The 15,387-nt window shown below is 51.4% G+C and overlaps 1 protein-coding gene across 2 annotated transcripts; it reads left to right on the top strand.

Annotated features, from left to right (window-relative positions):
- The first annotated feature begins 162 nt into the window (after positions 1-162).
- FBXO46 (F-box protein 46) lies at positions 163-14,660 on the top strand. Of its 2 annotated transcripts, none has more exons than XM_079908097.1 (2): positions 163-226; positions 11,272-14,660. In XM_079908097.1, the coding sequence occupies exon 2, from the start codon at positions 11,350-11,352 to the stop codon at positions 13,165-13,167; it is 1,818 nt and encodes a 605-aa protein (XP_079764223.1). In that variant the 5' UTR covers positions 163-226; positions 11,272-11,349; the 3' UTR covers positions 13,168-14,660. The 2 variants fall into 2 exon arrangements, with proteins under 2 accessions (XP_079764223.1, XP_079764222.1); XM_079908096.1 differs by lacking the exon at positions 163-226 and adding an exon at positions 589-1,076.
- Positions 14,661-15,387: the final 727 nt, after the last annotated feature.

Genomic DNA, 15,387 nt, shown 5'->3' with positions numbered 1-15,387 from the left:
CCCTCTCTACCGCTTGGGAGTTAGAGTCGTTCTTTTCCTCAGCCCGCCCAGTTTGCTTCCTTCCCCACCTCCAAGCTTGACCGTGCTGCCTTCTGGGAGTTGTAGTCCGTGGCCGCCCGGACTCCAATTCCCAGCGGGCTTCGGGGCGGGAACCCGGAAGGGGAGGCTGGAGAGGAGCGAGTGGGGGAAACCCGCGTAGCCGAGGGAGCTGCAGCGCGGGGAGATGGTGAGAACCCCGAGACGGGGCCGGGGGCGCTTGAGAACCCGGGCGGGGGTTCGGGACCCTGTGGCGAGAGGGAAGAGGCAGGGGCTAAAGAAGGGACTGGGTGAGGGGAGATCGCTTGGGGGAGGGGTTTGGGAGAAATGGGAGCCGGAGGGAATAGTAGAAGAATGGGGGCTGGGGATGGGTCTTGAAGGTGGGGAGAGAGTCGAGCTTTGGGATTGATTGTGAGGGAGCTCAGAGCTGGGGAAATGAGTCCCGAGTTGGAGAAGGGGCTGGCCGTCCTGGCAGAGGCCCTGAAGGGGGCAATTTCGAGGGGTTTAGCGTAGGGGATGTGGAAAGGCATGGGAGTCAGTGCTAGATGAATGAGGGGGTCTGGAGGCTCCGAGGGTAAGGCCAGCTGTGGATGCGGTGGGTTGGAGCTTCTGGATCGGATTGGGGACAGGAGGGCAAGCTGAGATGGTGGAAGAGAGAAATCAGTGACAGAGTGGTGTGTAGGTTAGGATACAGAACTGTGGGTGGAGTGCGGAGCATGAGATGAGGGGCCTGCCTGTAGCGATAGTTTGCTTAGTCCAGCCAGAGACTCCCGATAAACTGGACAGTCACAGAACTGTAGGATAATATGGCCAGCAGGGGCCATAAAGACGACCTTTTGCACTCTCGTTTCTCCAATGGAATTAGAAAAGGGTAGCGGATTATGTGTATGGACATTCCAGCATTCAGATCTTTTCTTCTGCTACTCCTTTGTGACCTGGGCAAGTGTCCCCTCTCTGAAACTCAGTGCCCTTATCTATTGAGGGAACAACATGCCACTGAGAAGAGAGGAGGCTTCCTAAGATCGTCATCCCGGCTCGGGGTAAGTCCTTAGTCTAAGAGCTGTTGGTGGGAAGTTCCCCACCCCAGGAATGTGACTGGGTCACAGGTGCTAATGTATTCCCTTCTTTTTAGTCCAGCCCCAGGGGCGTTATCTCAAACCCTGGCACTGAGCTGGGCACACCCCAGCTCAGAAACATGCGGGGGCCGGAGGGGGGGCTTCCCCACAGTCGATTCCAGCTAACACTTATTGTTTAGGAAGTGCCTGGCCCTGTTCTTAGCTACTTGTATGTATTAAGTCCTTTAATTCTGACAACACTCCTAAGTTGTAGGTTCTGTTGTTTTCTCCATTCTACAGAAAGGAAGCAGAGGCACAGAGAGGTTCAGCAACTTTCCCAAGGTCATCCAGCATTAAACGATAGACTCAGGATTCCAACCTAGACATCCTGGCTCAGAATCTGTGCTCTCCCCACTGTAATTTAGTCCCCTCTCCTTGTACTGACGTACGATGTCATGAGTAGGGCAGAGACTTGAGAACTGAAGCAGTCCTCAGTTTGAATTTTAGTTCTGCCATTTACTTGCTGTGTGACCTTGGGCAAGTCTTTTGGCCTCTCCTCAATTATAAAATGGGATCAGAACCCCTAGGAAGGTTAGAGGGTTCGGGCAGGTAAGCACGTGAAGTGCTTGGAGTAAGTGCTTTATACACCTGAGTTGTCGTTTTTTTTGGAATGCGAATGGGAAACACAGACCTGAGAGAGGGCAGTAGAGAAGGACCAGTGAGGGAGACATCAGCCAGACTGCCTTTCCTTTCTCTCCCAGGTTCCTCCCATATCCTGACTCTTGTAGTTACCCACCCTCTACTCCTGGGCACCCAAGCCCAAGGGTGACTCCCCGAGGGGGTGCTCAGAAAGTCAGTCTGTCCCCATTCCCATTCCTAGCCCCAGCCAAATATAAATATTTCACTTGCCAATGCCCAGCCTGGCCCAACTGCAGGTATTTCTGTGAATATGAAATATTTCTAACAACTGTGTGCTTTTTTTCTCCCAACTTTTTGGTCATTAGGACCTCACTGGGCAGTTTGGCAACTTTGTCAGTCATTTTGAAACAGTTTGGTTCATTTGTCTTGAGGCTTCCGGAGTTTATCCCATAAATTTTCTGACCCTGATAGGAAAGCTTATGGTTAATAGCATCAGCGTCAGATAGGACCACGTTCCTGTCCCGCACCCCTGCTGCTGTGTGTCCTTGGCCAAGTTGCTTTCCCCCTCTGGGCCTCGGTTTTCTCATATGTAAAATGGGGCCACATTCCAGCCGTCAGGCTCTTGTAAGCAGTTGATGAGGTCACATGTATAAAACGCCTAGTGCATATTAAGCTCTTAATAAGTGTGAAGTATTTTGATTAATTTTATTCTTTCAAGAAAAATTTATTGAACATGTGCTCCGGAACCAGAACACCCAGATTTTAATCCTGGCTCCATCACCCACCAGCTATGTGACTTTGGACAAGTCACTTAACCCCTCTGGACCTCAGTTTCCTCTTCTGGAAAATGGGGGTTCATCCCTTGAGTAGTCCACCATGTTGATAGAGCACCTACTATGTGCCAGGGCCTGTACCAGGTACATTTTTGTCTCCACGTCTCCTGTTAGTTTGGGGAAAAGTTGCCAACCTCTTACTTTTCCCTGTACCAGTTTGTCACATCTGGGTGCCCCGGGGTGATGTGACACCTTTTTCCCCCTTTATTTGTTTCTCATAGAAAATGTTTCTCCTTTCCAAGTTATTTTGCCTTTTCTTCAAATCTTAAGTGTGTTTTCAGCCTGTGCTTATCTGAAGCTTACTCATACAAAATGATTTTTTTTTTATCATTGCGAATGGTATATATCGAGCGGCTCTGGTAAAGCTGCGTTATTCCTAAAAGCACAGGTTTTCTCAAAGACTTGGCTTGTCACCTGCTCCTGATGCCTCAGTTAAGATCATAACCCCTGCTTTACGCTCCTCATCCCTCTCACTTGGTATATTTGTTTCCCTGTAGCACCTTGAAAATTACTATCTATTCCTTGTGCCCTCTCTCCAATCCGTAAGGACAAGGAATTCTGTCTCCTGTGCCCTGCATGTCCCCGATGCCTGGAACAGTGTCTGGCACCCAGTAGCTGCTCTGTAAATTCTGTGTAATTACTAGGTGAGACCCAATACCCAACAGTAAGAAAGGCATGGCCATATTTTGATTATTGTGGGGGACAAGGATCGGTTTCATTTCAGAGTGTGGAATAAAGAGAGATGTCTTTGGCTCCATCAGTGATAACCCTTCAACAGTCTCACTTTTTTTTTTTTTTTTTTTGGCTGCACTGTGCAGCTTGCGGGATCTTAGTTCCCCGACCAGGGATTGAACCTGTGTCCCGTGCAATGGAAGCGGGGAGTCCTAACCACCGGACTGCCAGGGAATTCTCTGTCTCACCTTTTCTTAATAATCCTGGTGCCTTTGTATTGAACCTCTCCTTGGTGCCTCGCTGGCAGTGAGCGCTCTACTGGGTTGGTCTCAGTGAATCGGCAGCCAACCCATGGGTGGGTACTGTGATTATCTGTATTTTTCAGTGGGGGAAACCAAGGCACAGAGGGATAAAAACCCTGCCTACGGTCACACCCCTAGAAGTGGGAAAGCTGGGGTGCTCGGAGGCCCTGTCTGGATTCTGTCTGCACCCTGGATCTCTAGCTCCTGAGGATTCGGGTGATTCCTACCATCAGCTGTTAGTCAGAAAGGGAAATTTGAGAGGGGGAGAGAGACCAGCAGACCCTGAGTCCACAAAGCCAATAACGGGACATGGATGGATCAGGGTTGCGGACAAAGTAGTAGTGGGGGTGACGGGGTAGAGACAGTGGAGGATAGAAAGAGCAGGGCCAGGAGCAGAGCCCCGGGGTCCTGCCACCGATGCCTGTTTGGCAGTGGGCAAGTGCGTTCCCTGGGCACCACTCTGTGCCCAGTCCTGTGCTGGCACGACCCTGACCTCCTGGACCATGGGATGGAGGTACCCCAAGGTGGGGGGAGGGGGTATCCCCTGACTCAGCGTGGGGGGGTCAGGCATCTGCTTTTTAAATTTCCTTCCTTCTTTGGCTTATTCTGTGGTTGCTACTGTTTCCAGCTTCTCAAGTCGCAGGCTCAGCTTGTTAACTGTCAGCCTTTCTCCTTTCTCTGTGCATTGCCAGAAGCAGGTTCTCCCTCCACATGCTGCACAGCTGTCCTCCTTGGAGCTCCCTTTACCTTCATCTGGGGATTCCTTCCTTTTGCCTTTTTCTGGGCTAGATCTTATTTCTTTGATCTGATAGCTGCCTTTTTCTTGGTTTATTCCTTCCTGTGGTGAAGCAAATCCTCCAGTAGCTTTCTGAGAAACGGTTCCTGGGCATGTTTTGTTTGTTTGTTTGTTCATTTCGTTTTGCCAACTTGCACCTCTCATGGAAGAATTTTAAACAGGGGAGTGCTGTGGTCTGATTTGTGTTTGGCAAGCTCTCTCTGGCTACCATGGAAAGGATGGAGCCGGAAATGCTAAACCAGGCCAGGGAGCCACGTGCGGAGGCTGGAGCAGCTGTACCTTTGAGGAGAGGTCCCAGCCTTCCGGAAATCCAGAGGATGAAGGGGAGAGAGGCCCTCACCCAGGTCATTGTCATTCAGCGAGGGCAGGTGACAGGTGCTGCCCGAGGAGGCCTGAGGAGGAAGAGATCCTGTGTAGCTTAGGATGGCACCAGCACAGCTCCTGGAGGAGGTGGCATCCTACCTTGGTCCTGGGCGCAGGATTTCCACCGGTGGACTCGGCTGGACCAGCTAGTTTTTCACAAGAGGTCCCCAGTAGCAACTGTGCAGAAGGCAGACAGTATGGCAGTGTTAGGGGTTTGTTCAAACAAATGTGCACTGCACACCTGTGATGTGCTTGGGCGTTGCTTCTCACACTTAATTGTGCTTGCAATCCCCCAGAGAGCTTGTTGAAGTGCACATTCTGATTCAGCGGGTGTAGGGCAGAGCCCAAGACTGCATTTCTAACACACTCCCAGCGGCTGCCGCTCTGGGGACCACACTAATGGTAGCCAACCGCTTGGCGCTGTTCTAAAAGCTGGCGACACAGCAGTGAAAAAAAAACTAGGCAAAAGTATCAGCCTTGGGGGAGCTTTCATTTTAGTGAGGGGAGCGGACAATAAACTTTATGAAGTTTATAGTGTATTAGATAGTAACACATGCTAAAGGAGAAAAGTAAATCAGGGAAGGAGAGTGTGTATGTCTGTCTGTGGCAGGGGCTGCAGTTTTCAATCAAGGAGGGTCTTGTGAACAATAAGGTCCTACTGTATAGCACAGGGAACTCTATTCAATATCCTGTGATCAACCATAATGGAAAAGAATATGAAAAAAGAATATGTATATATGTATAACTGGATCACTTTGCTGTACAGTAGAAATTAACACAACATTGTAAATCAACTATACTTCAATAAAATAAGGTAAAAAAAAAAAAAAAAAGGAAGGTCCCATGAAGGTGATCTGAGGAGGGGGTGAGCCCTGTGAATGCCTGGGGAAGAGTATTCTAGGCATAGGGAACAGAGAGTGCAAAGGCCTTGTGGACTGAACAAGATGATCCAGGAACAAGATGATCCAGGAAAAGTGCTCCGTATACTCAATGAATGAGCTGCTTGCACTCTGGAGTCAGCCAGACTCTTGGAGTCAAAGCTCAGCCACGGAGCTGCGTCCGACAGCAATTACTTAGCCCTTCTGTGCCTCCACTTCCTAATCCCTGAAACGAGATGAAAAATAGTAAGATGATGTGAGAATTAAATGAGTTAATATTTGTAAAGTACTCACAGCAAAGCCTGGCTCACGGTGAGTGCTCCAGTGTTAACTGCTGTTGTGATCATTTGCTCTGTAATATATTCATGTTGGCCATGATTGTTTATTTGGATGTCTGCCCCCTTTCCCATGAGCTCTTTCTGGTGAACTCAGTGTCATCTCTGTATCCCCAGCATCCAACCCAGGGCCAGCACACGGGAGGACCTCTGAATGTCAGATGAGGGATATAAAACTGGATTCTCTAATTGTCGGGGGCATTCCAGCAAGGGTGCTGGTTGTGAGGTTCAGGTCCTTACTGATTTTATCTTTTCAACCAATGTCTTATGGAGAGATATATTAAGGTGTCCCATTACATTTGTGGATTTGCCAAACTGTGTGTCATTCTGTTGTTTTTTGCTTTGTATATTTTGAGGCCATAGTATTAGGAGCACGTATGTTGAGAACTTTTGTGTATAATGGGTCAGTTTGTTTTGTCACCATCTTTGTCCCTGATAATACCTTTTGCTTTTGTCAGTTGTTACTGTTTTTTTAAACAGCAATGTCACTCCTCTCCTTGACTCTTGGTTCTTATTTGCCTGGTCCGTCTTTTCCCATCTTTTTATTTTCAGTCTTTCTGGCTTCTGATGTTTTACAATAAATGGAGCTTCACAGAGCATCCTCTAAAAGCTGTCTTAGCGTAGGGCTTTGTGCTGGGCTCAGTGTGTGGAAGTTAGAAAATTCTGCCCCAGTGACCTCGGACACAGATAGAATACTTGGGTGTGAAACAGAATTTACACTGTCAGGCTTCATGGGGTTTACGACATGGAGCCTCTGGAAAAGGAGCTTTGATCCATTCAGTCCCATGCTGGGCAGGGTTGCTGGGGTCACCATGATGAGCATGATACCTCTGACCCTTCCTCCCTCCTCTCCTCCCGGGGGTTCACTCTCCAGTGGAGGAGACAGATCCATCTCTAGACAGTGATGACTCAAGAGTGGGCAGGGCTGGGACTTGGGGAACCCAGAGGTCCCCCTCTGGGCAGTTGGGAGGTTTCCAGGAAGGGAGCTCGGGGAAGGCCTCTCTGTTAAAAGATACAGGCCCATTAAAGCTACATTTGAGCAAAGACCCAAATGATAGAAGGGATTGAACCATGTGGAGATCTGGGGACAAAGCATTCCAGTCAGAGGAAACAGCAGATGCGAAGACCATGGAAGGAAAGAGCTTGCTGACTCTGAGAAATAGATATCAAGGAGGCCAGTGCGGGAGCCCAGAGGTGGAGCCTGACCCAGCCTGGGAGGTTAGCTTCCTGGAGCAGGGGATGGCTGAGCTGAGACCCCAGAGAATATATAATTAAACAATAGAGCGCAGCAATCTAGAATCAGATTCCCTGGGTTCATACCCCTACTCGAAGTCACACCAGTTATGTGTGACCTTGGGCTAGTTAGGCAACCTGTCCTGCCTCAATTTCTTCATCTATACAATGGAGATAACAGCTCCTATCGAGGATCAGACAGGGCCCCAGTATCCTAACTACTCTGTATGCCAGATCATGTGCTTACCTGGGTCCACTGGGGGTGTGGAAGAGTGGGGAAGGACGAGGCTGGACCAGTGGGGTGTCTGGGCTTTTTCCCAGGGGCACTGGGGAGTTATGGTAGGTTCTGAGAAGGGTAGGGACAAGGTCAGGTTTATACTTTTAGAAGACCCTTCTGGCTCTGATGTGTGGGATGGTTGGTAGTAGGCAGGGTGGTGGGGATGGACAGATGCCTGCAGTGGGGCCACCTTTGAGTGTCTCTTGAGTCCGCCTGGCACTGAAAGGATCTAGGCCAGTGCTGTTCAAGAGAAATATAAAGTGAGCCTTACGTGCAATTTAAAATCTTTCAGTAGCCACATTTAAAAAGTCAAAAGAAGGAGATGAAGTTAATTTTAAGTATTTTAACTCAATTATATCCTAAATAGTATCATTTTAACAGGTAATCAATATTAAAAAAACATTACTGAGGTATTTCATAGTCTTTTATTGTACCAACTCAGAGTCAGATTTGCGGCGCCTGGTTGGAAGGGCTGGCCGGAGAGGTCCTTTTGGCCACAAGGCCTGAGCCTTGACTGCCAGGCCCAGAGGCTTAGACTCAGTGCCGCGGGAGCCATCGCAGGGTTCTGCCCATTTGTTTTTCAGGGTTAGGTGATCCCGCTGCCCAGTTTCCCCCGCAGGAAATCTAGCCCCCCAGGGCTCCCTACCAAAGCTAGGCACTTTTAGACCCCCTTCCTTCCGCCCTGGAGTCTCAATCCCTAAACTGCTTGGGCCTTTAAATCTCAACTGTCAATCAAGGCTCCTGTTTAGAGGAAACGTCGTAATAAACCTCTCCTTGAATGCCGTGGCCTCGGTCGTGGCCTTGTCCCTCCGTTTAGCAGGAAGTTGGGAGTTGTTCCACGCTCTCTAGCACTCGGCTGTTTCCACACCCCCCTTCGTCACCTCTCGCCTACTCCTCCCTCTTCGAAGTTGGGCCCCTTCGCCAAGGCCTTCCTTATTTGGGCATGGCCCCGAACGGCCGCCGCTCATTGGCTGGGGGCCTCACGCGCGCGTCTGTCAACAAAGAGGCGGAGGGAAACTAGTCGGGTACCCGCCCGCGCGACAGCCGGAGGGAAGGAGCGAGGGGGCGGGCCCTCTTCCCACTCGTGCGCACGCGTGTGTGCAGCCACTTTCTCCCGCCGTAGGGGGCGGGGCTCGCCGGTGGGGGCGCTTTGGGGGCGTGTCTCGGTTTCGAGGGTAGCCCCAGGGGTTGGCGGATTCCGGGGAGGCTATATTTGGGGGCTTGGGGATATTCTTGCTTGCGTGTGGGGATACTTTGGGGTTCCCTTGAGTTTAGGGGGCACCTTGGGATTCTGGTTTCCGTTCTGTTGTAGTGTGGAAGGTTCGGTTGTGTTGTAGGGGATCTCCCGTGTGGATTGGGGTGTTTGGTGGGTATAGGATTTGGGGAGCCACGGAGAGACTGAGAAGCAAAGAAAAGAGTCCAAGAGTACCAATTCTGGACCCAGAATGCGTGGGCTTTCGGCTCTCCCGACTTCCTACCTGATTGTCTCCGGACACGGGATTTAACCTTTCTGTGCCTCATCTGGAAACAGGGACTGATAACACTACCTGCTTCCTAGGGACGGGGGAGGATTAGCAGGAGTTGTTAGAACAGTACCCAGTAAAACTGCCAGCGAGCATGCCATAAGCTCATGTCTGCTTATTAACATTTTGTAAGGTTTCTTTGAGAGTATTTTGGAGGTTCTTTTGGCTTTTGAGAAATACCTGGTTTGGGATTAGTTTTATGTGTTACGGAGATTTTATGCTTTAGTGAGTTGTTTTGCGGTTGGGGGGCTTCTGTGGAATTAGGGAATACATGTGGAGGTTTAGAAAGAGTTTGAGATGAGTATAGGATTTCAGGAAACTGGTCTTTCAGGTCATCTGTGAGGTTGGGAAATTGCTGTGTGTGTTCGAGTTCTTGGTTAGGCATGGGAATCTGTGAGGGGTTCGTTGAGATTGAGGCTTTCTGTGCTGGAGGGGATATTTTTAGGTTTGGAAGTTTAAAGCAGGATTTGAGAGGGTCTGGATATGTTAGTCAGGATTCATTTGCATCTATAGAGAGTGAATGGCCTTTGATGTGGTAGCTTCTATTCCTGGACATTTTAGATGTGTTGGTGGTTGGTAAACTTAGCCTTCTGTAGGTTTTAGGGGCTGTGTGGCATTTTTGTTGTTGTTGTTTTAAGCAAGAAACTGGCATTTCGGCAGGGGCTGTAAGTATTGGGGTAGGTGGGATTGGGAATTATGGGGGGCAAGGATTTTTAGGATTAGGACTTTCTGTTTCTGGGGTCTGTGGATGTTTGGAGGCTGTCTAGATCTTGAATGGTGTCTACAGGGTTATGAAGTAAATGGTGATTTAGTGGTGTCTGTGGTATTGCCTGAATTTAGAGGGACCATATATACTGCAGAGGTCAGCAAACTTTTTCCATAAAGGGCCAGATAATGAGTATTTTAGGCTTTGCAGGCCATATGTTCTCTGTTGCCACTACTCAACTCTGCCATGATAGCATGAAAGCAATCATAAACGAATGAACATGTTTCAATAAAACTTCTATTTGCAGAGGCAGGCAGTGGGCCACATTTGGCCTGTGGCTCAAAATAGTCTGACCAGGAGTCAGCAAACTACTTTTACCAGTCTGTAAGCATGTGGAAGTTTTGATGTTTGAAGGGTATTTTGTTGTTTTTGTTTTTGTTTGTTTTGTTTTTTTAATTTTTATTTTTGGCTGCATTGGGTCTTCGTTGCTATACGTGGGCTTTCTCTAGTTGCGGCGAGCGGGGGCTACTCTTCATTGCAGTGTGCGGGCTTCTTGTTGTGGTAGCTTGTCTTGTTGCAGAGCACAGGCTCTAGGCACGCGGGGTCAGTAGTTGTGGCACGCAGGCTCAGTAGTTGTGGCGCACGGGCTTAGTTGCTCCACGGCATGTAGGATCTTCCCAGACCAGGGATCGAACCTGTGTCCCCTGCATTGGCAGGCGGATTCTTAACCACTGGGCCACCAGGGAAGCCCTGAAGGGTATTTTGGTTTCAAGATGTCTGGAGGGAAATGGGCCAGGGAAGGATTGAGACTGAGGGATTGAGACTGTTGGTCCTGCAGTGGAACGTGGTCGTGTCAGAGTCATTAGCAAAATTGCTTCCAGATTAGGTCAAGCACACAAAGTCATTGCAAAATAAAACGGTCACTATTGTAAGCCTTCCCCACTCTGAGCCTCAAACTCAGCAAGTTGTGAGCAACTTGAGGAAACTAGACTAGAAGGGCCTTCTCATCCCAGGGGTCTGCGTTTGTGCTTAAGGGAATTACCTGCACAGTCGTGGTGCAAGTGTGTGCATTTTTCTGGCTGAGGATACACAGCTTTAAGGGATCCTTCAAGAGCCTCACGACCCGAGCAAAGTGAGGAGCTGAATTCTTAAGGACCTCTCTGTCTCCGACCTCTGATTTTCTTCCCCTGCCCAGCCTACCTTGTTGCTTCCTCTGGGCTCAAGCCGCAGTAGCTGTGGGCAGGGCTGGGAATGCTTGTCTTTTCAGGAACTTGTTACTAGGTGAGCAAATAGAAAAAGGAGGAGCTGTCAGTTGGTACTTTCATTTCTGTTTAAAAAGTTATGGCAGCAGGAGACCTCTGGATCGTGAGTGAAACCAGTCAGGCTGTGAGACAGCGGAGGGTTGGAGCAAACAACCAGCTCCGGTCACACTCTGAGTTTTACAGGAGCAGGTCCTATCCCCTCTGCAGCCTTCCATTTGCTCACCTGTGCCAGGGGGGCGGGAACAGGATCTCAGTGGTCTAGTTTGGTCTGTCCCCTCAGGTCAGGAGATGTTGAGGTCAGTGGGGTACTGGGAGGGCAGGCCGTTCCCCAGCTCCCCAGCCTCCTCTTCCCTGTCTCCAGGTGGCCTGTGGAGCCCCCCACCGCCATTCAGGTCCTGAGATGTGGTGAACCCCCGCCTGTCTGCCACCATTCCCCAGAATGGACCGAGGGGGCCTCCTTCCCTTCCAGCTGTGGTGCCCCCGGCCCTTTGGCACCTACTCCCAGAACCAGCCGCGCCCGCCTTCCGCAGCCCTCAAGCCGTCAGCCTGCCCTGAGCCAGGTGGGGGGGCGGAGCCAGACCATGGCCCTGCCCACTCAGAAAACACACCCCCAGCCTTGGCCACGGAGGCTCCTGCCTCCCAGCCTGCCCCGCTCCTTTCAGCAGCGGCTGCCGGCGACGAGGGTCGAGTCCTGCTGGACACGTGGTATGTTATCAAGCCCGGGAATACAAAGGAGAAGGTGGCCTTCTTTGTGGCCCACCAGTGCGGTGGAGGCAGCCGGGCCAGCTCCATGAAGGTCAAGGGGCACTGGGGCAGTGACAGCTCCAAGGCCAAGCGGAGGAGGCGCTGTCTTGAGCCTACGAAGGCTCCTCCGGACCCAGGGGGACAAGACGGGCCCCCTGCTGCTGAGGGGGTCCCAGCCTCAGCCAGTGAGGATGTGGACCTGCTCTCTGTGGCCGAGATGGTGGCCCTGGTGGAACAGCGGGCCGCCCTGGCCCTGCAGAGCTACCCGCGCCCGAGCACCCCAGCACCTGTGGTCTATGTGTCGGCCGAACAGGGTGGGCCTGCCAAGGGGCTGGGGTCCGAACGGCGGTCTGGTGGCGGGGACTGCAGCCGTGTGGCGGAGGCCGTGGCCCACTTCGAGGCTCAGCGGGACAACCCTCCAGCCAAAGGCCTCCGCAAGGAGGAGCGGCCCGGGCCAGGCCCTGGGGAGGTGCGCATCGCCTTTCGGATCTCCAATAGCCGAGAGCCCCGTGCACCGGATGGCAGCTTGCCCAACGGGAGCGGGGGCCGGCCGGGTTGTGCCTACCCTGGCAGCCCGGGTCCTGGGGCCCGGGCCAAGGACAAGATCACCTGCGACCTGTACCAGCTCATCAGCCCCTCTCGGGATGCCCTCCCCAGCAATGTGGAGTTTCTGCTGGCTAGGGCGGATGAAGCCAGCGAGGGTGAGACCCCAGCCCCTGCCAGGCCCGAGGACACTCCCCCGGCCCCCCCTCCACCCCCTGCCCGGGACTGTGGCGCGTCAGGCTTCCATGTGGATGTGGTGGTGACGGGGGTGGTGGATGAGTGCATCTTCTTCGGCAAGGATGGCACCAAAAACGTGAAGGAAGAGACGGTGTGCCTGACCGTCAGCCCCGAGGAGCCACCCCCGCCTGGCCAGCTCTTCTTCCTCCAGCCCCGGGGACCTGATGGGCCCCCCGAGCCACCGCCAACTGACTCGCCTGCCACTGCACCCGGCCCGGACGATGCTGAGGGGACGGTAGACACCTCCCTGTGCCGCCTGTACCGGCACGTGTCGCACGACTTCCTGGAAATCCGCTTCAAGATCCAGCGGTTGCTGGAGCCGCGACAGTACATGCTGCTGCTGCCTGAGCACGTGCTGGTCAAGATCTTCAGCTTCCTGCCCACGCGCGCCCTGGCGGCCCTCAAGTGCACCTGCCACCACTTCAAGGGCATCATTGAGGCTTTCGGCGTGCGGGCCACAGACTCGCGCTGGAGCCGCGACCCGCTCTACCGCGATGACCCTTGCAAGCAGTGCCGCAAGAGATACGAGAAGGGCGATGTGTCGCTCTGCCGCTGGCACCCCAAGCCCTACCACCACGACCTGCCTTATGGACGTTCCTACTGGATGTGCTGCCGCCGAGCTGATCGCGAGACGCCCGGCTGCCGCCTGGGTCTGCACGATAACAACTGGGTGTTGCCCTGCAATGGGCCAGGCGGTGGGGGCGGCCGGGCTGGCCGGGAGGAGGGGAGGTGAAGCCGGGGGAGGGGGGGGGAAGAGCCCACCATGCCCACCCCCACCCCCTCCCCCTGGGAGCCGAGGGTCAGGACTGGGTCACCAGCCCATACCCTCTGCCCAGGCAGCGTTGATCCCCCTCCAGAACTGCGATGGTGTTCAGGGGGATGACCCAAGAAAGCACTCTGATTGACCCCTACTGGTTTTCTACTCTTCAGACCCTCAAGTAGGGTGTTTTTTTATCAGCATCTCAATTTCTTCTCCATTCAGCCCCAGCGCCCTCCCTGCCACTCTTCATACCCCAGGGACCTACGAGCAGGGAGCAGACGGCAGCTAATTTTGGTACTACTTAAGGGTTCCCCCATTCTGGCCCCCTTCCGTTCCCTCCCCTCAGTTCTTTCCCTCTGGAGCTGTTTTTTTTTTTCCCCAGGAGGCTGCAGCACCCAGGGTTGGTACCCTTCCTAACCTACTACACCAGGGCTCACCTCCTCTTTAGGAACTGGGGCCATCAGATCAAAGATCACATTTGGCAGTTTTCATGGCCGCCTGCCATTTCCCCATTAAAACAATAAAAATCAGTTTTCTCCTTAACCTCAAGCTACCAGTCTCTCTACTTCCCCTAAAGGGGAAGAGGAGAAAAAAGTTGAAGTGTAAAAATTCTCCTCCTCCCAATATTTAAGCTATTGCCATGACTCTCCCCCCTCCCCCCTGCAAAAAAGCTGTGAAGCCCTTTGCCTCGCTCTGGACAGCGTCGGGGGCCGGTGGGCAGGGACTGTGGCTTTGAATTTCTGGGTTGTTTTTCCTTCTACTCTGGGTACTTGTTCAGGTGTTGGGGTCTCTCCACCCCCCATCCACATGTGTTTCTTTAGAAGCCTTTGGTCAACCAAGACCTTGACCTTCAGGCAGTTTGATCTGGGGTATTTTTGTTTGTTCTGTTTGAGATGTGTTTTTGTTGTTTTTTTGTTGTTTTGTCTTGGTTTTAGTTTTTCATCCTTGTGGTTCTGGAAAGCTTCTAATGTGTGGCATCTGACCAATTTTGAATTGGTCCTTTCTATAAAATCAGTATTTATAAGGCTGGGCCCAGACTGGTTTGTGTGTTGTTCAGGGAAGGGGTTTGGGAGAGAAGGGAGTCATGGGCCAGTGCATGGTGAAATGGAAAAAGTTGCGAGAAGAATCCTTAGCCGAGTCCCTTAGCCTGAGATTATTTTTGACTCTTCATCTGTGTCGTTTTGGATTCGAAACCTCAAAATAGTAGACGCTCAAACAAGGTAGTTTTTATTTCTTTAGAAACCCAGCTTTTGGCAGGTATGGTGGACCTGAATTCATCTGGAACCCAGGCTCCTTCTGGCCCACTATTCCATTATTCTTTGGCTGTGGCCCTCATCCTCATGGTCCAAGATGGCTGCTGGAACTCCACCCATCACCATTTTGCAGGAAAGGAAGTCCCTTGCCTCCCAGAAGTACCACAGTGTACTTCTGTGCACATCTTACTGGTCAGAACTTTAGCCACGTGGAAGGGCTGCAGAGGAGACTGGGAAATGCAATCCTTTAGTTGGATGCATTATGCCCAACAAAAAACTCTTGCTAAAGATCCCTGTAATTAAAGCTTTAAAATATGCAGATAATTATTTACTAAAAGAGGAAGGAAAAATGGATATTGAGCGGTGGCTAACAGTCTCTGACATTCTTATCAAGGAATCAAAATTTCTAGAGACTAGGCTATATCATAGCAGTTATTAAATACTTAGATTTTAGAATCAAAGAAACCTGGGTTTGAATCTTGGCTTGGTTTTGTGGGATTTTTGGTTTCCTATAGCGGGAAGGCCAGATTATTTGGACTCTCCTGCTGAAAACCAGAAGTAAAAAAAATCTGAAAAGCATCAAATATTCAATAAAATACAGTTAAGGATATACTAAGCCAAAAATTTAAGGGAAAGGCCCATGGGGCCCTGAAGCCACTTTTGCTCTGAGGGCATTTGCTGATGTGAACAAACTTGGATTTCCTATTCGTAGCCTTACTGGGACAAGCAGGCAGAAGTCAAGGTCAAAGCCTGTCCAAGGTGAATCTAATAGGAGGTGGGATCCCACCGAACTACAAGCTCAGGTAAGGCTGACCCAGAACACTGCAGAGAAGATGTTTTAGATGCTGAGGGAGGGACTTTCCTGGTGGTGCAGTGGTTAAGAATCCTTTGCCTGCCAATGCAGGGGACATGGGTTCAAGCCCTGATCTGGGAAGATCCC

This window comes from Stenella coeruleoalba (genome assembly GCF_951394435.1).
Source record: "Stenella coeruleoalba genome assembly, chromosome: 20".
In the NCBI taxonomy this organism is placed as follows: domain Eukaryota; kingdom Metazoa; phylum Chordata; class Mammalia; order Artiodactyla; family Delphinidae; genus Stenella; species Stenella coeruleoalba.
Note: the sequence above shows the minus strand (reverse complement) of the source record. Positions and strands in the feature narration are given on the sequence as shown.